At 37.9% G+C, this 21681-nt stretch overlaps 1 protein-coding gene and 1 long non-coding RNA gene across 3 annotated transcripts; one reads left to right on the forward strand and one right to left on the reverse strand.

Annotated features, from left to right (window-relative positions):
• Positions 1 to 1179: 1179 nt before the first annotated feature.
• On the reverse strand, positions 1180 to 6292 carry LOC130051300 (uncharacterized). The gene is made up of 3 exons (XR_008799740.1): positions 6159 to 6292; positions 4447 to 4529; positions 1180 to 1405 (listed from the first exon to the last, which is right to left on the reverse strand). It is a non-coding gene; the product is annotated as an uncharacterized LOC130051300 (long non-coding RNA).
• Positions 1702 to 5842, forward strand: LOC130051299 (linear primary-alkylsulfatase-like). 2 transcript variants are annotated; one of them, XM_056153145.1, is made up of 5 exons: positions 1702 to 3249; positions 3536 to 3753; positions 3863 to 4069; positions 4168 to 4420; positions 4710 to 5842. In XM_056153145.1, the coding sequence occupies exons 2-5, from the start codon at positions 3574 to 3576 to the stop codon at positions 5816 to 5818; spliced, it is 1749 nt and encodes a 582-aa protein (XP_056009120.1). In that variant the 5' UTR covers positions 1702 to 3249; positions 3536 to 3573; the 3' UTR covers positions 5819 to 5842. The 2 variants fall into 2 exon arrangements, with proteins under 2 accessions (XP_056009120.1, XP_056009121.1); XM_056153146.1 differs by lacking the exon at positions 1702 to 3249 and having other exon boundaries at positions 3275 to 3753.
• Positions 6293 to 21681: the final 15389 nt, after the last annotated feature.

The following is a 21681-nucleotide window of genomic DNA, read 5'->3' on the forward strand; positions in this document are numbered from 1 at the left end:
ACTAACAATTATAAATACCGAAAAGAGCGGACATAGAAAAATAAGGGGAGCAAAATTGGACTAGGTTTTATCAGACTATCAGACAGATTTAAGGTTTAATCAGACTGACCGATATGTAACAGTTGCAGATTAAGATTGAGTTCATGTTAGAATAAAGTAAACTGCGAGCTACTTGTTACGCCCGTCTGCATCCACATGTACATAACACATATTTATGAAGTCACAAGTTGTGATAATGTAAATTGCAATCCAAAATGAGGTCAGTGACCTACTTTTGGGTCACGGCATCCCTTCTCCAACGATGCATCATCTGAGCATGTTAGATGGTTCTAGGCCTCAAGATAATTACGCTCCGGACACAATTTGTATATGTAGCCATAAAATTTGAAAATGAGGCCACAGCGACCTACATGTGTATCATTGGTTCAGGACACCCTACCAAAATGCGTCAACTGATCAAGTTGAATAGTCCTAGACCTACACAGTATGAAAGGTATGATTTAACAAGATTTGTATATGAATAAGTGAAGATAACGAACAGTGATCAATCTCATAAATCCTATGAAAACAAAATTGAGAGTTGGGCAAATATGGACATTAAATTCCAGATGGAGAACATAGTGACCTATATTTTGGTCATGACATAAATGCATCAGCTGACCAGATCTGATAGTCCTAGGCCTCACAGTGTGAAAATTATAATTCGACACGATTTTTTAAAAGTTAGTATGACCATAAAATTCCAAAATGAGATCACATTGACACATATTTGGTTCGTGACGTAACTTCTCCAAAGATGCATCAACTGACCGTTTGATGGTCTAGGCCTCGCAGTGAAATATATGATCCGAACATGATTTGAATATGTTTAGCCACAACATTCTAAAAGGAGGCCAGAGAGAACTGATTTTTTGGGGTTCGCGACATACCACCACTACCTTCCCTCTCACACACACATGCATCAACTGACCAAATTTGATAGTCTTTGGCCTCACAATGAGAAATATTTGACCCGTTCACAAAAAAAAGCTAACATACGGAAGGGAAAGCCTGTTTCATTGTGCGGTCTGTCAAATTGACGGAGAATAACATTTCCCTTTACGGTGGATTCTTCGTCCACTAGACCCTTTAAACAAATATTTATCCTAAGTTTTCTCCCTACAAGCCAATTTGTAAAAAGTGTTCACTGACAAATATAATATTTAATTCTCCAACACAATCTACGAGGTTGTTTTATGTGTGTCTATCAAAAATGGCTTACCATGAAAGAATTACAAATGATAATATGTAATTCATTACAAGGGATTCAGTGTTAGAGAAAACATCGTGGTCCGGAGTTCAGAACCACTAGGGCTTCTTGCCACCCGAGGATGGTTGATGCACTTTAGTATTCCAAAACGACAATCTACAAGCAATCAATTTCTGGCCAATTACATGACATTTCTCTAAAAGAACATGAAATAAATTCCAAGGAAAGTAAGATTTTAATCAAATTTTTGTTTCAGGAATGCAGCATAGGCAATCATTAGAAACCGCTCGGTTTAATACTCGAAATCGGCGATTTGTTCCTATTCTAATAGCACTGAACACTTTATTAGTGCACGACCATTTAACACGGTTAATCTTCTACTTCAACAGTGCACCACCGAACAATAAGCATGAAACGCCTTTTATGTCACAATTCCACGTATCATTGGATGAAAGCGGAATATATAGTTAATAGGACTTGCCAAGTAGTCTTTGTTTGTTACTTGATAAAGGCAGTGAAAACAGAACAGTGATGTGAATTGAAAAACATGTCATTTATTTTGAAAATAAGTTATATAACAGAATAAGCTGGTGGGGGTCAGAATGAGTCGAAAACAAAAATACAAGAACATATGTATCACATAGGTATGATTATGCAATCTGACCCCTTACAACACATAATAAAACATCGAAATAGAGCTGCCTGTAATCAAATAAGGTGAGTTTTACAAATAAATCCGGCACACACACTAGCATCAAAATAGCATTACAAAAGAGGATGTGGAGGGGGGGATGGTGGGTATCAAATTGATTTTGTGTACACAAAATGAAATGAGCGGTCTTTGCACTCCAAGCCTATATATATATATATATGTGTGTGTGTGTGTGTGTGTGTGTGTTAATGCTGTCGTATTGCTATGCATGTATACATCATTGCACGCGTGAAGTGAGGTCAACAGTCCCCGAGCTTTAAAGTTCTCCTTTTACCCCGCAATATTCAAGGTTGTCACGTAGCTATAATTCATAATTATCAACGAGGTTAACATCCTATAAATATTGATATTGGCCACGTGTAGGAGCCCCTCTGACCTGATTACTTCAGGTCACTGGCAAACCTTCCTTTTAACCCGGTGTATTTTTAGCGCTTTTATATGTATAGGGTATAGGTATATAGTCCTCCGCTTTAGATGCCTCACTTCATCATCACTCTGATAACAAGATACCATATCCCATGAAATAAATAATTCAGGGTGTTCAAATAATATCAGAATCAAGAAGGGTCATTTGTTAACAATTCATACACACGTGTGTCCCCTTTTAGCCGGTATGGAGCTATGTAGAAATGAGAGAGAGAGAGAGAGAGAGAGAGAGAGAGAGAGAGAGAGAGAGAGAGAGAGAGAGAGAATAAATACATGCACAGAATCAATGGAAACTAACGATATCAAAATGAATGTTATAGAATGCGTGTTTAATTAAAAGGGTGCAATATGATAACTCAGCTGAATCTAAATGAAATAAATACATCCATGAGCCCTGCTTAATACGACACAATGTTCTCAGTTTACGATTTATGTTCCATTTTACCAAGCCTTCATCTACAGGGAAAAAATTCAAATGTAACTGTGATTCAGGGTTTTTCCTTTAAAGTTAATGCCTTTAAATTAAAATCAAACTACAATGAAATGAGAATGAAAATGCATTTGATAGTTTTTTTCCCTCGCTTCAGTTACGTTTGCTGAAAGATAATAAAAGCATTGTTCGTGTAACAGGGGAAAATCACAGTTTATGGGGTTATTTGAAACTGCCAAACAGAATCTGAATAACTGTCAGACTTCGGGGACCGGGACGGCATTGATGGTCTCCATGAGGACTTCGTTACAAAGTGCGCAGTGTGGAATGTGGCCTAGTTTCCGACCTTGGTAATGCAAGCGTTATCGCATGTCGTATGTAAACATTTAAAGATGCCGGACTTTGCCGTTTTCTTTCAGCCTATGTACATGGGTAAGTTTCATCTACATCAATTAAGTTATAATCAAGAATTATTATACGCAATTTACCGGTATTTTTCTAATATAAGATAAGGGATATCAATTAATTGTGAGGAATGTGTTGCATTTATAATACGTGTTTTTAATATACTTTTTAAAATGTTAACGTACACTTTTGTGTGAAAATAAATAGAATTATTTCCTCTCTCTCTCTTTGGGTCCATCAGTTCTGAATTAGGTATAATATAAGTATTCAAAAGTTAATATTACTGATGTGATGAAGTTTATAATAATTTCAGCTCAGAAACGAACATTCAGAAAGCATTCATAAACCGAAATGGAGGGACCTCAAATTGCCTTCACCGTGCTGCTGTTGGCGTTGACCGGTTACTTTGGTAATCGATTGTGGACAGCCATCAATGGACCATCGTACAAAGACAGAATTCTTCGTTTAGCTGTCGTCGATCAACAATTACATAACCATACTAATGAATTTGCCCGACCGGAAGTCCTCAAAGTAAGTAACTAAATATGATGACTTATGGTAAGAAAATAAAAGATGAATTTCATAAGATCTCAATCTAATACCAACAGAGTGTTAGAGTGTTGGTTTGTTCTCTCAATAGGTTACAGACGGTATATACATAGCGATTGGATATGCTTTGGCCAATTCTATAATGATAGAGGGGAAACAGAAAGTGGTGATTGTTGATGTTACGGAAAGTTACGAAACTGGACAAGCCATCATTGCAGCCTTCCGGAACATAACGAAGAAGCCTGTAGCTGCAATTATATACACCCATAACCACGCGGATCATACATATGGTGCAAAGGTGATACTCTCGTTTTCGTAATTCCATGAATGTCGTAGTAGACTACTTTTAGTGTCAATCTATCGAACTAAACCATCGAAATTACATGTATTCTGCAGGCTTTTGTTGAAAACGAGTCGAATCCTCCCGACATTTGGGCACATGAAAATATTCTTAAAGAGTTTAGACGCACGTTTACTGCAAACGCAGTTGGGTATCGACGTGCGATGCGACAGTTTGGAGTCTTTTTGCCAGACGGGGTGAATTCTGGGATTGGAAAAATGTTGAAATATGGCGATGGGAAAGCCACTTCAGGAATTGTTATTCCTAATAGATTTGTTACTGAACGTGTCACTAATGTTACAATAGCAGGTGAGATATGAAAGCCAGTTACTAACCCAAAGTCTCCAGATTTGTAGCAAGAATTAGCTTTATGTCCACCATGAACTCTTCAATGCCATAAACGGGTGGCGGTTATTCTCTGTCAAGTAAATGATGCTATAACTTATAATTAGAAGCTTCCAAAATTTCTAATTTATGCTCGGGGTTTAAATGAATTTAGTCCTTTATGTAAACACTTGTGGTAATATTCATTAAATAATTTTTGGCAAACTGTCCAACTTCAAAATTCTACGCTAAAATTTCCTATATTTATCTTCAGGTATTGAAATGTCAATTGTTCACATTCCCGGAGAAACAGACGATCAAATTGGTGTTTGGTTACCGAAGCAAGAAGCATTTCTTTGTGCAGATGACGTATACAAAGCTTTCCCCAATTTATACGCCATTCGAGGTACTCCTGATAGGAATCTCCTACAGTGGGTAGAATCAATAGACATCATCATAGAATACAACCCACAATTCCTAGTTCCTAGTCACACACGCCCCCTAGTGGGAAAATCGAATATACAGGAAGTGCTTACAGTCTATCGCGACGCAATTCAATATATTCATGATCAAACAGTTCGTTATATTAATATCGGAATGGACCTAGTAGATATTGCAAATAAAGTGACTTTGCCAGTTAACCTCAAACAGCATCCATACCTACAGGAATTTTACGGTACGACAGAATGGTCAGTCAAAACAGTGTTTACATCGTATCTAGGTTGGTTTAGTGGTGACGCCATGGACTTGTCGCCGTTGTCCAAAAAGGAAAAGGCCGATCGAATGGTTAAATTAGTTGGTGTGAGTAAACTCCTTGAACAGGCTCGCGAAGCACAACGCGACAAGGATTTCCAGTGGGCACTAGAACTCTCCAGTTATGTTCTGATAATGAATCCTGGACACAGAGAGGCTACAGAAATAAAGTTAGACTGTTTGACATCACTAGGATCCCGCCAAAAGAGTGCAAATGGACGGAATTATTATTTAACTAGCGCATTCGAACAAGCGGGTTTAGTTGACACTACTAGTAGTCTTCAAAAGAACAGAGAAAGTGCCATAAAATTGTTACCAGTGGATTTGATATTTAGAGCACTTCAAGTTCGTTTCAAGCCGGAAGACTGTAGTCACGTGACAACAAGTGTATACTTTATTTTCCATGATTCAAGCACTCACATTTTTCTTTTGATACGAAATGGAGTAGCGATAGTCAAAACTGGAGAGTGTTTGCAGTGTGATGTCGTTGTTAAAACTACCGAGAAAGTGTTCAAAGAAATGATCGGAAGTAGAATTAGAGCAATAACAGCATATGGATCTAGTGAAATAGAAATACAAGGCGGAGCCATGAACTTCCGTAATATTATGTCTTGTTTTGAAAGAAACTAACTGAATAAATCTCGCTTCCCTCAACCCAAGTCAACTATTAAATATAGTTTTCCGAATCTGTGTAGAATTTACTTCTCCACGAAATAAATTTACGCATGCGAGTCTATAGCATGACCTTTATGTCATTGCTTATTCGCTAACGACATCATATTGGCATTCTAAACACTCACGTCTCCCTGAAATTCGGCTAATCCATGCATTTTTGCAAAGGGCGCTGTCAAAAGTATAAATCAGTCTGAAGTCGAAGCACGCAGTACAGCATATTTGATTCATGACAAAAATCAATATTTTTTTTAATACTAATACAATTTCTTTAATCAATCATTAGATTAATAATTACCTCAACCTTTTCATCAATGAAGCCTCACAACGTGCCTCTTTGCCCTAAACAGTCGAAGCTGTAAATATACCCAACTCAGCACGCTCCATTTTCTACTGAACATGATCCACACGCGCTGAACAAAGGTTTTAGATAAAACTTTGTTTACGTGGTTGTTATCTTAAATTGTTTAAGAATTTTTTCACTGCTATAGAGACGTCACCAGCTGTAGTGGAAGTACATACAACTCTTATCTAACGTGCTTTCGGTCGTAGCAGTGAGGGTTGTTTATGGCGTTAACGTCTACCGTGACACGGAGCCTCTGTTTTCAAGGTTATATCCAAAACCCTTAATGCCGGGCGCTAAGCGAAGAAACAATCACTGCCTATGTTAAATGTCTTATGTATGACGTGACGCCGGGATCGAGATTCGAACCGGGGACCCCTCGGAATAGATAACCGGGGACCTCTCGGAATAGATAACCGGGGACCTCTCGGAATAGATAACCGGGGACCTCTCGGAATAGATAACTGGGAACCTCTCGGATTAGATAACCGGGAACCCCTCGGAATAGATAACTGGGCACCTCTCGGAATAGATAACCGGGGACCTCTCGGATTAGATAACCGGGGATCCCTCGGAATAGATAACCGGGGACCTCTCGGAATAGATAACCGGGGACCTCTCGGAATAGATAACCGGGGACCTCTCGGAATAGATAACCGGGGACCTCTCGGAATAGATAACTGAACACCTCTCGGATTAGATAACCGGGGACCTCTCGGATTAGATAACCGGGGATCCCTCGGAATAGATAACCGGGGACCTCTCGGATTAGATAACCGGGGACCTCTCGGAATAGATAACCGGGGACCTCTCGGATTAGATAACCGGGGACCTCTCGGATTAGATAACCGGGGATCCCTCGGAATAGATAACCGGGGACCTCTCGGAATAGATAACCGGGGACCTCTCGGAATAGATAACCGGGGACCTCTCGGAATAGATAACTGAACACCTCTCGGATTAGATAACCGGGGACCTCTCGGATTAGATAACCGGGGATCCCTCGGAATAGATAACCGGGGACCTCTCGGATTAGATAACCGGGGACCTCTCGGAATAGATAACCGGGGACCTCTCGGATTAGATAACCGGGGACCTCTCGGATTAGATAACCGGGGATCCCTCGGAATAGATAACCGGGGACCTCTCGGATTAGATAACCGGGGACCTCTCGGAATAGATAACTGGGGACACCTCGGATTAGATAACCGGGGACCTCTCGGAATAGATAACCGGAGACCTCTTGGATTAAATAAGGCAAAACTTTCACACATCTCTATTAACACTAAAACATCGTAGAGTTCAATTATGGGACCAAAAATCCGTAAAGTTGCTAGTTCTATCGCTCAGGTTCTCAAATTCATAGAAACCGTCTTTGGCAGTACATAAACCCATGAGTAATATTTTAAGAATATAAATCTCAATTCGACTTGTTTCGGTTCATCTAAGCAGAACACACGTAACCAACCCCCCCCCCCCTCCCCAACCATACTAAATACATGTACATGTATTTGCATTTCTTGTAATAATGCACGATACGGGAAGAAGACAGAAAGAATAATTTAATAATAGAACATTCTGAGTTGATAATTTGACAATGGAATATGAAGTGAAATACTTTTAAGGTACTCAATTACATATAATTTTTCGTGACATTTCATGTACAATTCACTTGCATCCAATATTAAGATTAGCTATTTTGATAGTTCTTGGTTGTGGCAAGTATAAATGTTAAGTCGCCTCTTGTGCATTAATTATGGAAGGTTATGTATCTTGCATTCCTACGCGTAGTTCTAACCACTGAGCTAAGCAGGCCAACAGACGAAGTATAGAAATATCACTACACTGTAGAATCTAAACCTCGGAAATCCTACCAGATCTCTTCAAAAGCATAGTTTTAGGGCCTCCGTGGCCGAGTGGTTAGAGCATCGCGCTCAAAATCACGTGGCATAGTTTTTAGGGCCTCCGTGGCCGAGTGGTTAGAGCATCGCGCTCAAAATCACGTGGCCTCTCACCTCTGTCGGCGCGGGTTCGAATCCCACTCGCGCCGGTAAGTGAGAAAGTTTCCCAGTTTACTTTCGGTGGTCTCTTCCCAGGTACATTGTATCTGGGTTCTCTCTTCCACCAACAAAAACAGGGCGCCACCAGATAACTAAAAAATTGTTGCGTGTGTTAGAAAACTTCAATCAATCAATATAAAGCATAGTTTCAGAAATAAATATCGGAAAGGTCGTGTATGACTTAATATTTGACGAGAATACAAAGACAAGTGTAACATTCAATTGAAGACTCAGTCGGTAGTTTCTGAGAATTTTTTATTTAGACTTAATATTCTTTTTTCATGAAATTACAAGCAAACAAAAAGTTCAAACGAGAAGTGAAACACCGCTAACAAAATTAAATGCTTTACATTAAATTAAAGGCCTGTGATTCGAGGTCGTATTTGAGAAAGAGTTATTTTCAGGACTGTAAGGTTCTATCTCCATGAAATTATTTCAACATGTTCCAGCCCAGTTTTACATCCTTTTCAACATACAAGTGTTACATACGAATATGTTTGCCATTATATTGTAAATACTTAAATTTATGACAATCAGTTTGCTGTAATGGTATATTTTCTAATCAATACATCAAAACAATGCTCAACATTCCAGAAAATAGAAAGATTTCTATATATGCCGTGAGGCTTTTTTTTAAAAAATTGACTTAAGGTCCTTCCTTTTAATTATATAATTTGCGGCATGGTCCGCTCTCTATCTATTGCTGTTCATTGAAAAGGTTTCAAGTATTATTGTGAAACGTTAGAGAAAAACAATGTTCATTTTCTTGGGAGCGAGTATGGCGTGTGAAACGTTTCAATATTATACGAATTTTGATTTATATTAAAAAATCTTGTTATCCACATGCGAAAATCTTGATTTATATTCGATAATCTTGATATTCATATGCGAAAATTTTGATTTATATTCGATAATCTTGATATTCATGTGCGAAAATTTTGATTTATATTTGATAATCTTGATATTTATATGAGAAAAAAGTTTTAATTATTTATATGCGATAAATCTTGATTTATTTCAAAAAAGGGGTGGCTGATTGCAATTTTTAATTGCTATTGGGACTTGTCAGTATGGTGTTTGTGTGTGCTTAATGCAGCTGAAATCAAATACAGTCTTGATAGAATACATAACTAGATAGATTTTTGAAAATTATATATATAAAGAATTAGTTTGAAGGGGTATATTGTTTGGGTAGAGATAAGCTAGAACTGGTATGTATAAATGATATACATGTATCTATTAGATGTTTTGATTTGTAAATTAGGCGGCATAATGTAGCCATAGTATTACAATAGTGACTGATCTGCCAGCCACTCCCATCACGTGACACTTCAACAGTGTCGGGCAGTTGAGAGTGTGAGCAAATGATGATGCAGAGCTGTTCAACAAGAGTGGGTACACTGAAGATGAAATGCGTATTAACTTAGGATGTGAGTTAGCCCATTTTTAGGCATATGAGACTGGCTTAAGGTTTAACCCACACTTGCCAATGTCAGCAGACAAATTCAAACCCGATATTAGTGTCACTGCCAGGAAACCACTACCTGGTTTAAAATGAGTTTAGGCTAGCGTTTAGATGTGAGGTAGAGATTCAATAATGCAAATGACACTGGCCTACCCGCCATTACCAAGATACTACTGTCCTGAAACAATGCCAAAAGCCACGGAAAAATTCTACCATGTTATTGTTAGACAAAGTCAGAATATCAAGCTGATGTAATAAGAGTCTCATATACATGTAGCTGGCATAATAGTGTTAATATTGCTTGTGAATATGGTTAGCAGTTTGGAGATTTAAGGGAGTGAATTTTGCTGCCTGAAGTGTTGGAATGAGGGTTTTTTTGTAATGATTGTGCAGTGAACATTGCTTGTGTACTGACGTAGATCGTCCAATAGATTGGTTTCCCCCACAGGCAATTGTATCGCTTGGGTTCGAATTTACTATTATAGAGTAAAGAACTCTAAATTCATAGAGTATCAAGTTTGCCGATGTAAACACAATAAACCAAATGGTATAAAATTCTACTCTGTATTTTGATACAATCACATATAATCATTCCGACATTACATATGCTTCCAAAGATTTCAGAAAAAATGCCTATTATTTTTGGTCGACTTTTAGCTGGGTTCTGGCTGTTTGTACCACTGTTTGTACACCGCAACAAGTGATTTAATGGAATATGCAGCAATACATATAATATTTGAGTTGAATTTTCTACCCCAATTCATAAATTGAAGTCCATAGTAGCTCCAAGTGACTGAAAATTACAAATCCGTCTGCACTTTCACTTATCACAGCATTTTGACCGGTGCCACTAACTACCCAAATTAACTTCATTATCATGAAAGGTGAAGATAACTAACAGTGATCAATCTCATAAATCCCATAAGCTAGAGGTGGGATCAGGTGCCAGGAGGAGTAAGCATCTCTTGTCGACCAGTCACACCCGCCATTAGCCCTATATCTTGATCAGGTAAACGGAGTTGTCCGTATTCAAAATCAGTGTGCCACGAACGGCCTAACAAGCGATGTGAAACGTCAGACAGCATTTGACCCAATCATAGGTTGTATTGGCAATCTAGATCGTTATGACGACCATAAAATTAACGAGATGCTGAATTTAAACGAGACTGTTGAAACCCCTGTACCATCCACTTGTTTGTCAGTAGTTTGCCTCGATTTAACAAGAGGTACTGTGAGCAATGCTCACTAAGAATACCCCCCCCCCCCCCCGCTTATCCCAATCTCCCAAAGGATGTTGTTAATAGGTACAAATTACCTCTTTCCCGAGTGTAAAAATATGCTATGCCTTTGTAGAAGAAAATGGAAGGTATAGTCCGAACACAAATCCATGGTATAAACCTATAATTTTGACCTTGAGATCAAAGGTCAAAGAGGTCATGAATGTACATGACACATAGTCTCATGGTGATACACCCATGTCTTATGGTATGACTGTGTCAAAACCCTATAATCAATTTTGACCTTGAGGTCAAAGTTCAAGGTCATGAAGGTATCCGACACATTGTCTCATGGTGATACATTCATGTGTCAAATATGGTATGCCTATGTCAAAAAACAAAGAAGTTAGGGCCCGGACACGAATCCATTGTAAAACCTATAATTTTGACCTTGAGGTCAAGGTCATATTGAGGTCATGAAGGTACTCAACACATCGTCTCATGGTGATCCACCTGTGTGCCAAATATGGTATGCCTATGTCAAAGAACAAAGAAGTTATGGCCCGGACACGAATCTGCACAGACAGACAGAGTGATTCCTATATCACCCCTGAACTTCGTTCGCGGGGGGTATAAAAACTGACCATATGCAGAACAAGCTCTTGCGTATCGAATCAGTTGAGATATGTAAACACCACATGCAGGTGATAATGGAATATTGTTACATACATATGGGAAGTTGACGATGGAGAACCTGAAACCATCCCGTTTGTCATAGGTTGAGCGAAAGTGGACGACTTTGTAGTGTCTTTTATTTCGAGTTCACAAGAATATATCGTATCGACATATGAATGAAAGTTATTATTGTTTTTTCTCACGTAGAAGTTTTTGAATAAATTCTGCTTCATATGAATATGAAAACATGTCAGTATTCTCTCGTAGAAGCTTTTGAATAAATGATATCTGTAAGAAAAAATGTTTTATATAGGAATGTATAGAATATTTTTTTAAATCCAGCGCGATACATGTACAACTTGTGGAATCTCCATGTAGCGAAGACTCCATTTTCTTCATTCTATGGCCCCAGAACCAGACTACTACCTCAGTCAGGTTTAATTATCAACACTATTTGCATTTGTGTCCCGAATGGTGATTAAGGTGAAAGTTGTGATCAAAAGAAACCTAGGAGAATACACATGCTTATGAAAGGTGAACTTATGTGAAAGGAGCATACAGGTCTCTTTATCCTGACAAAACACTAACAATCGTTAACTTATCTGTGAATTACGAAATTAACTTGAAATGTATCAAACATAGATAATTAAACTTGGGGATTAAGGATTTACCTCTCGTAAAAAGGGGTTACGTCATCCCTGTAAGAAAAATCGATACAAGTTCAATACACCTACATTGTATCATACGTGTATTAAGGTAATTTAATTTGTTATGTTATCTTGGGTAACTGTAGCTTCAAGTTTATCCATTTAAAAAACAGAACCAGATTTAATTATTTTATTTTTTTAGTATTGCAACCAATACGTTTTAACTACTTACGGGAAATTAATGATAAATCTAGCTATAATGATGGGCATTTGAAACCTTAGCAAAATATTTTATTACATGTTTGGTGTTGATTTTCTTCCTGGTGCATTATTGCAACCAATGAGAAAATAAAGTATGTTAATAGGGTATGGGCACCATTTGACCGAATTGTTTAAAATTTTATTTTCCTCATTTTTATGTTTACAACTAGATGAAACCCCGTGTAAGCGCAGGAAATCAGAATTAAATGATATTGAATAATTGCGTGCATTAGTTTTATTGATATCATATACAGTAAATAAAACTTGAATATTGGGAAGTCATTTGGAGCTCCAGATTAAATGTTCTTTACGTAACATAAATGATCTCTCTCCGTATTGAAAATTAGATAATTATTTTACGAATGCAATTGTAATCCGCCATGCCGAATAGTTGACCAAAGACAAAATGAACGGTAGCTCAAAATTTCAAACTCAGTATTGCGAATGTGGTTATAATGGTAGTTTTTGTCCATTGCGACAATTTAAGGGCAAACTTATGAATGCACATCGCTTCTTCTCGTCAAACGCAATATTCAATTACGTAATGCACTATATGAATGACAAATAGAAAAACCGCTATATTGTAAACAGTGGCCTGATTTCTTGGACATTGTCAAGTAGTGTACAACATAATTACAGTAAGATGTTTAACTTTTAAGGCGCAAATTTCCCAGAATAGTCCTGGACCATTCATAATTACAGTAAGATGTTTAACTTTTAAGACGCAAATTTCCCAGAATAGTCCTGGACCATTCGATATATGATAACTCCGTTTACCTGTTCAGGATATAGGGCTCACGGCGGATGTGACCGGTCGACAGGGGATGCTTACTCCTCCTAGGCACCTGATCCCACCTCTGGTGTGTCCAGGGGTCCGTGTTTGCCCAATTATCTATTTTGTATTGCTTATCTAGGGGTTATGAGATTGATCACTGTTCGTTATCTTCACCTTTCATTGGACAGTTTTCAACTTAATTACTTACTTTCAGTGTCATCACAAAACATGTTCAACCCAAATTCGAAAAAAAAAATATCCCGTGGGGATCCGGGTTAGAATAAGTCCTCGGTACAACTTGCTTGTCGTAAGAGGCGACTAAATGGGGCAGTCCTTCGGATGAGACCGCAAAAACCGAGGTCCCGTGTCACAGCAGGTGTGGCACAATAAAGATCCCTCCCTGCTCAATAAGCGATCGATCATAAGCGCCGAGCATAGGCCTAAATTTTGCAGCCCTTCACCGGCAGTGGTGACGTCTCCATATGAGTGAAATATTCAATCAATCAATCACAATCGAAAAAAAACCTTTTTGTTTTTATCCATGTGTTTGTACATATCAGTAACTTCTATAACCACGGGGAAAAATAAGAAGATGAATGTCGTATTTAAAAATTCATTGATGTGTCAGATCGTTGGTCTCACGAAGAGGGGTGTCCTCCGTTGTATATAAGTAATATTATAAATTATAATAAAATGATTATAAATCTTCATAAAATGACTATTATGAATATAACTATCAATGAAAACCTATGCTGACCCTATTGTAAACCAATCGCATCGTCTCGGCTTGCCGGAAAGGCCCGAGGATGTGCGATTGGTATGATGTTGCCTCGCTTCGTTCTGGAAATTTCCATATATAGGGCTGATTCAAGATTGAAGAAACGAACAGGCATATTTCATCTATTCAACAATAAACTAGTTTCTTCTGCAAGATCTAAATCAAGCATCAATAAACAACAAATTAACTTCATATCGTATTATCTGATGTTGTCATTAAAAAAGAAAATTGGTTTAGATCTGCCACTTTACTTTCACTTTTGCAATTACATGGTAGTTTATCGAAAACGAGAGTACGTTTTTAATTAATTTTACGATATTTACTAATCAAGTTAGATTCTATTATAGCTTACGGACTTCACCTCACTTATGAAAGGAGCAAGCGTTTCGGAATTTATTGTATAGATGGTTAATAAGGTATTTCTAATGGTCAGCAAAAGTTTGAATGCCAGTTGTTGAGTTAAAAGTGAGATATAGCACTCACAATTCCTTGTTTGCATATAGATTGCTTCATAGAAAATATTACTTTTGAGATGTGACAAACACTAGAAACTTTAATTGTGTTCGAAATAAACATGTAAACTGAAAATATGTTTTAAACGAATCTTTTACTAGCATATGTTACCTATGTAAACAATAACATGACACGACCCTTATTTACATAACAAAGAATTGTAAGCTTTGCATCTCTCTTGTAACTCAACTACTGGTATTCAAATTTTTGCTGACCATTAGAAATACCTTAGTTAACATTGTAAACATAAACAAGAGTACCGCAAACGGTACAATATACGCCCGTCGGACAGTGAAATTCAACCTGGAAGCATACTGTGCACTTTGAATTGATACATGTACAACACACATTCTGAATATAAGAAAAGCCTAAAAGTGAAGTGGGTCATGGTGCACCAATCTATCTGACACGTGAACTGATTATGTATTTCTCTGAGAGTGAGGTTGTAACAAAATGTTTGTGCAATATCTATGATGGCAATAAGTCCGGGGAACCATTTGATCTACTTTTAGCCCTAAAGTAGGTTATGGTGCACCAATTAAGTTGAAATGTGAACTGATTATGTATTTCTCTGAAAGAGAGGTTGTGACTAAATTTCAGAGCAATACAGTATTATACCTGTGACCATACCTCAAAAAACATGGAAAACTGTTTGACCTACTTCTACCCCTAAGGTACTGTAGGTCATAGTGCGCCAAACCAGCTGAAATGTTAACTGCACCTCGGAGGAAGACTTTCACTAAATATCAGGGCAATATCTGTATCCATAATGAAAAAAAACCTGGAAAATTGGTTGACCTATTCCCCCCCCAAAGTAGGTCAAGGATTGACCAATCCAGCTAAAATGCAAACTGAATTTGTATTCCTCTGAGAGGAAGCCTTTGACTATATATCAGGGCAATATCCGTATCCGAAATGAATAAAGCCCGGGAAACTGTTGACCTATTTTTTCCAAAAAGTACGTCAAGGATGGACCAATCCATTTGAAATGCAAACTGAACTTGTATTCCTCGGAGAGGAAGCCTTAACCAAATATCAGGGCAATATCTGTATCAGTTATGAAAAGTCAGGAAAACTGTTTGACTTATCTTTAACTCAAGGATGGACCAATCCAACCGAAATGCTAACTGGACTTATATTCCTCCGAGAGGAAGCCTTTAACTAAATTTCAGGGCAATATCTGTATTCGTAATAAAAAAAAAAGCCCGGAAAACTGTTTGACCTACGTTTAGTCCTCACATAGGTCACGGACGAATGGACCAATCAAACTGAAATGCACACTGAACTTGTATTCCCCTGAAAGGAAGCTTATTTATAAATTTCAGGGCAATATCTATATATGTAACGAAAAAGGTTCGGAAAACTGTTTGACCTACTTATAGCCCTAAAGTAGGTTAAGGATGGACCAATACAGCTGAAATGCAAACACTCTTACAATTCTTGAGGGAGATATCGTGATCAAATTTCAAAGTTGTACATGCATCCATTACGGAAAAAAGTTCGGAAAACATGACCAAGGACGGACATCCAGCCAGACGCACGGACAGCGCCATAACATAATAATATCTAATGACAGGCGTATAAAAATGGACAAATAAAATTTCAGTTGAAATCGTGTCCATGCTCCTTTAAAGAGAAATAAAGTACCCGAATAATCTGAACTTGTATTCTTTCCCTGCAAGATCTACACGTCGTCATGTACGCAAAATAATGAGTAAGCGTATTTGAGGTCCAAAAGACCTGATTCATCACTGTCCAATGTCAGTTCCCTTAGTCATCTAGAACAGCCTGGAAAACTACTCTTGATGTTTTCCTTGTTTGTTATCGAGGTCGGGAGATTTTAATAGATAGCCCAGTCAGATCAATATGTGACGGAAACTCCTCGAATGTCAAGAAAAAAATGTTTGAAAATGATTAAGTAAAATTTGATACGTTACTGCTCGATCTCGCAAGACTATGAAAAATCACGTGAAGAATTGAATCGGTTATAAACTCAAATCTAAACTAATCAGTATTGGTATTCTACACAACCAGGAAAATATTTTGTTACATGTAATAAATCTCATTGGTATTGAAGCTGAATTAAGGGAAAGCATTCCATATTGTACAGAGAAAAAGGAGAGGAATGTGACGTTATGTAAGATTTAACACTTCTGTTCCAGCGAACATCTTTCGGGCTTCCATTAAATCTTTAACAGTTGCATTACGAGCCCCAGTTGGGTATTAATGTTGTTAATTAGAGAAAATCGGTAATTAACATTTGAAAGACTCCAAATGCAGGCGAGAGCACAGGAAATAGGAATCCTTAATGCCCTACAGTTAAAATATAATTTTCATGTGTTGAACGTAAGTATGAAACATTACCAGGTTGATTTTTCGAAACATAATGGAAATTCCAATAATATTCTAAAATTACAGGTCATCAACTATAATGATAATACTTTTTTTCATTTCAAACTTGTGATTTGTGAAATTGGTCCACTACAACAGGATACTGTCGGCCTATAGATTCAAGATTTCGTCGTATTCAGACAACCTCTACGACAAGTAATTGCTAAATATCTGGTGAAAATGACAGCCACAGTAATGAAATGACATCTGATTTCTATTAATGACTAATCCGCCAGATATTGGGGTAATTACAGAAAGTGTGTCACCCCCCTTGGCTTTAGACCATCAGAATGCAGCTTAGGGTCAGATGGTGCACCAAATTTTCCACATCCCCAAATTTCGATCCGCTGCATTTTGGGGATCTGAGATTTAAAAAAGATCTTTATAAGACTTCTTTTCTAATAAAGTGAAAGATCGCATTTTTATACCGATACATCTGTATTTTCTTATCCAAAATATTTCTGTCTGCATGGCAGAACTAATAAACAATGGCAAACTCAATCATATAAGGCACACCGAATTTCCTCTGTTAATTTGTAGATTATAGTTATTTTCTACAACATTTAAGTATTTACATGTACATGTACACTATAATAACACAAGAATTCATCTCTTTATACAATGTAAATGAAAACTCTGTTTCGATTTATTATTCTCCCAGCAAAATTTCGGGAGAGCATGATTGGCAAAGATAACGAACACTGATCAATCTCATTAATCCCACAGGGAATAAAAAAAATAAAGAGTTTGGCAAATACGGACTCCTGGACACACCAGAGGTGGGATAAGGTGTCTAGAAGGAGTAAGCATCCGCAGTCGACCGGTCACACCCGCCGTGAGACTATGTCTTGATCAGGTAAACGGAGTAATCCGAAGTCTAAATCGGTGTACCAAGAACGGCCTTACAATCGGCATAAAACACGTCAAATAGCATTTGACCCACTGATAGGTTATATAGGCAAACTAGATCATTATTATAACGACCATAGCATTTGCGAAATGCTAACTTTGAACGAGACTGTTGAAACTCATATAACATCAAATTCTTTGTCAGTAGACTGCGTCGATTTAAAAACTGATCATAAGTAGAACAAGCTCTTGCATATACATATTAGTTTGAATTTCGGGAGAACATATAGTCGCTATCGTGTCTGTCCGTCTGTCCGAGTTTATATTTCCTAAACCTTTCATTAATAGCATTGATCACAGATATTCCTCGAGACAATAGGACTTGTGGACCAAGGTCATTTTGGAGAGGTCAGGGTCACTCAGAGGATAAAAGTTCCTTATTAGTCCCCTACCGACGAAGTCGAACGGGACTTTAGGTTTGCGCTCCCTCCGTCTGTCTGTCCGTCAGTCTTGCAAATCAGTTTTCCGGACTTTTTAAAAAATTTGCTTTCAGATATTTAGTACATTGCTTTGCCATAATAAGTTACAGATCAAGTTCGAATTTCGCCTCGGTTCGTTAATTTTTCACTAAGTTATGGCCCTTGGACTTAGACAAATAGCATGAATTATTAGTTTTCCGGACTTATTTTGATGTGCTTGCAGATATTCATTTGATACACTATTTTGCCATAACAAGTTACAGATCAAGTTCAAATTTCGTCTCGGTCCGTTGATTTTTCACTAAGTTTTCCTAACTTTATTTTCTTTTTCTTTGTTGTGCTTCCAGATTTTCATTTGATATTCCACGCACAAGTACTCTGAAGTTGAAATAAAAAATATGCTAGAGTTCCTCATTGACAATATCTTCGTGGTCTTTGGTGATCAGGTCTTCCAACAGTCTGTTGGAATTCCCATGGGCACAAATTGTGCTCCTTTGTTAGCTGACCTGTTTTTATATTCATATGAAGCAGAATTTATTCAAAAACTTCTACGTGAGAAGAAAAAATCTCTCAATTCGACTTTTAGATATATCGATGACGTTTTGTCTATTAACAATAATAGCTCTCATTCATATGTCGATCTGATATATCCCTGTGAGCTCGAAATAAAGGACACCACAGAGTCGTCCACTTCTGCTTCATACTTAGATATTTTATTGAAAGTAGACATTAACGGCAAACTGACAACTCAACTGTATGACAAACGGGATGATTTCAGCTTCTCCATCGTCAACTTCACACATTTATGTAGCAATATTCCATTATCACCTGCATATGGTGTTTATATATCTCAACTGATTCGATATGCAAAAGCTTGTTCTGGGTATAGTCAGTTTTTAAATCAAGGTAAGCTACTGACAAACAAGTTGATGGTACAGGGATTTCAACAGTCTCGATTGAAGTCAGCATTTCGCAAATTCTATGGTCGTTATAACGATCTAGTTCGTCAATACAACCTCGCATTGGGTCAAATGCTGTCTGACGTGTTTCATACCGATTGTTAAGCCGTTCTTAGCACACTGATTTGACTGCGGATAACTCCGTTTACCTGATGAGGATATGGGGCTCACGGCGGGTGTGACCGGTCAAGAGGGGATGCTTACTCCTCCTAGGCACCTGATCCCACCTCTGGTGTGTCCAAAGGTCCGTGTTTGCCCAACTATCTATTTTGTATTGCTTGTAGGAGTTATGAGATTGATCACTGTTCGTTATCTTCACCTTGCATTTACTACATCATTGTGATTGCTTGCCATAACAAGTTATAGATCGATTTTGAAGTCTTCCTGGTTTAGTCTTTGTACTTGAATAGTAGTTGATTTCTAATCATTCCTATCCTGGTTTCCCAATCTTCCCTTTTACCATATCCTTAGTCTCATAATGAACTAAAGAGTATTGCGGACCAATAATTTTTGCCCCCGGTAGAGGATTATGTATTGCTATGCAATGCTTGTTTCAACAGTTTTTTCATATGAAAGTTCCCATTTCTTAAAACTTTCATCAGAATTTGAATACGAATATTCCTTAGGATTGATTGATTGTATCTTGCTTAACGTCTCGCTCGAGAATTTTTCACTCATATAGAGACATAACCAAGACCGGTGAGGGACTTCAAATTTAAGCCTATGCTCGGAGCTTACGGCCATTGAGCAGTGAGGGTTCTTTAGCGTGCCACACCTACTGTGACACGGGACATCCGTTTTAAGGTCATCTCAGAGGACCCGTGACATTCATACGTGATACGGATCGGTTGGCGATGGAACTGTCACTACCTTTTTTTTAACGACTTATAGGTCTGTAGCGGCCGGGATTCGAACCCCAGCCTTCCACATGCAGGGCGAAAGCTCTAACTTCTCGGCCACCACGGCGGTAATATTCCTTGGGACAGGGACTTTAGGACCAATATCATTTTGAAAGGTCAAGGTCACTTGGAACATACTTTGATCAGGAAAAATTTCCGTATTTTAACAGCTTTTAAAGTGTTATTGATCATATATCATACAAATAAGTAACAGGTAAATGGCTTTTAAACAAACCTCACTCAAGGTCATTTTGGAAAGGTCAAATTTACTTTAAAAATATATACCTTAAATTCCTAATCTCAACAGTTTTTGAACAGGTACCAGTCTGATTTTGTTCTTCACCCCTAAAACCTGTTGATTATCACACATGGGGAATACTTTGTTGAAATAATGATGTATATAATTTATGTACAATGCACTTTATTGAAAAATTACCATGTTGCAATAGATGATTAATTGTTAAAACGTCCCACTTGAGAAGTTTTCACTCATATACATGTATGTATGGAAACATCACCATTGCCGGAGAAGGGCTGCAAAATTTAGGCCTATGCTCAGCGCTTACGGCCTTTTGAACAGGGACTGGGAGGGATCTTTATCGCGCCACACCTGCTATGACATGGGACCTTGGTTTTTGTTGTCTCATCCGAAGGACCGTACCACTTAGTCGCCTCTTACGACAAGCAAGTAGTGAGGACCCATTCTAACCCGCATCTCCACAGGACTCAATGGTATTAAAATCAATTACTATGATGCGTACATTCAACTTTTTCATATCTTCTCTCTAAACTGCGTCATTTATCAAAGATTCTGGAAATGAATAGATAAGATTTATTTCCCCCTTCTATTATCTGCCTTTCTCTTTCTTCACTTGCACCTGTAAAAATATATTTTGAAGAAAATATTGTACTCCATTTTTCTTTCATGAAGAATCATCAAGATCTTAAATGCCTTTCATGTGTTATTTTCAATTTTCTATTACAAGGATTTTGACACAAACTGAGCAAATGTGTGTATCCTATTACACAACATATCCACGTTTGCTCAGATTGTGTCAAACCCCGTGCTTCTATCAGTAGCAGTCCACCGTTTAGCATCAGTACTTGTACCACTGATTACACAAAGCTTTTAGACCCTCCCTGCTCAGAGGCCATGAGCGCCGAGCATAGGCCTAAATTTTGCAGCCCTTCACCGGTAACGGTGATGTCTCCAAATGAGTGCAAAATTCTCGTGCAACATTTAACCAACCTTGACCTTTGTAAGCTCCCGATATATCCGGCACTTCACCCGGTCCTGTATCAGTGCAACTAAAGGACAGCAGACTAATATCACAGCACTAAATCCGGGATGCATCACGCGCATAAGAGGAAGGCAAACCAAACTTGAAATAGCAGCGATTTGCGAAAAAAAAAAAAAAAAAAAAAAAAAAAACCCAACCAAAAACAGTTGGCAAAAATCGCTATACAATCTTTGCCTTCGACCAATGTATTCAATATGCTTCGTTCAACT

The sequence above is a fragment of the Ostrea edulis genome, chromosome 1 (assembly GCF_947568905.1).
Source record: "Ostrea edulis chromosome 1, xbOstEdul1.1, whole genome shotgun sequence".
NCBI lineage: Eukaryota > Metazoa > Mollusca > Bivalvia > Ostreida > Ostreidae > Ostrea > Ostrea edulis.

Excerpts from the sequence above, each read along its gene's own strand:
- LOC130051299 (XM_056153145.1), top strand. The coding sequence starts at position 3,574 with ATGGAGGGACCTCAAATTGCCTTCACCGTGCTGCTGTTGGCGTTGACC. Across the intron at positions 3,754-3,862 it reads CCCGACCGGAAGTCCTCAAA|GTTACAGACGGTATATACAT; the intron begins GTAAGTAACTAA and ends TTCTCTCAATAG. Across the intron at positions 4,070-4,167 it reads ATCATACATATGGTGCAAAG|GCTTTTGTTGAAAACGAGTC; the intron begins GTGATACTCTCG and ends TGTATTCTGCAG.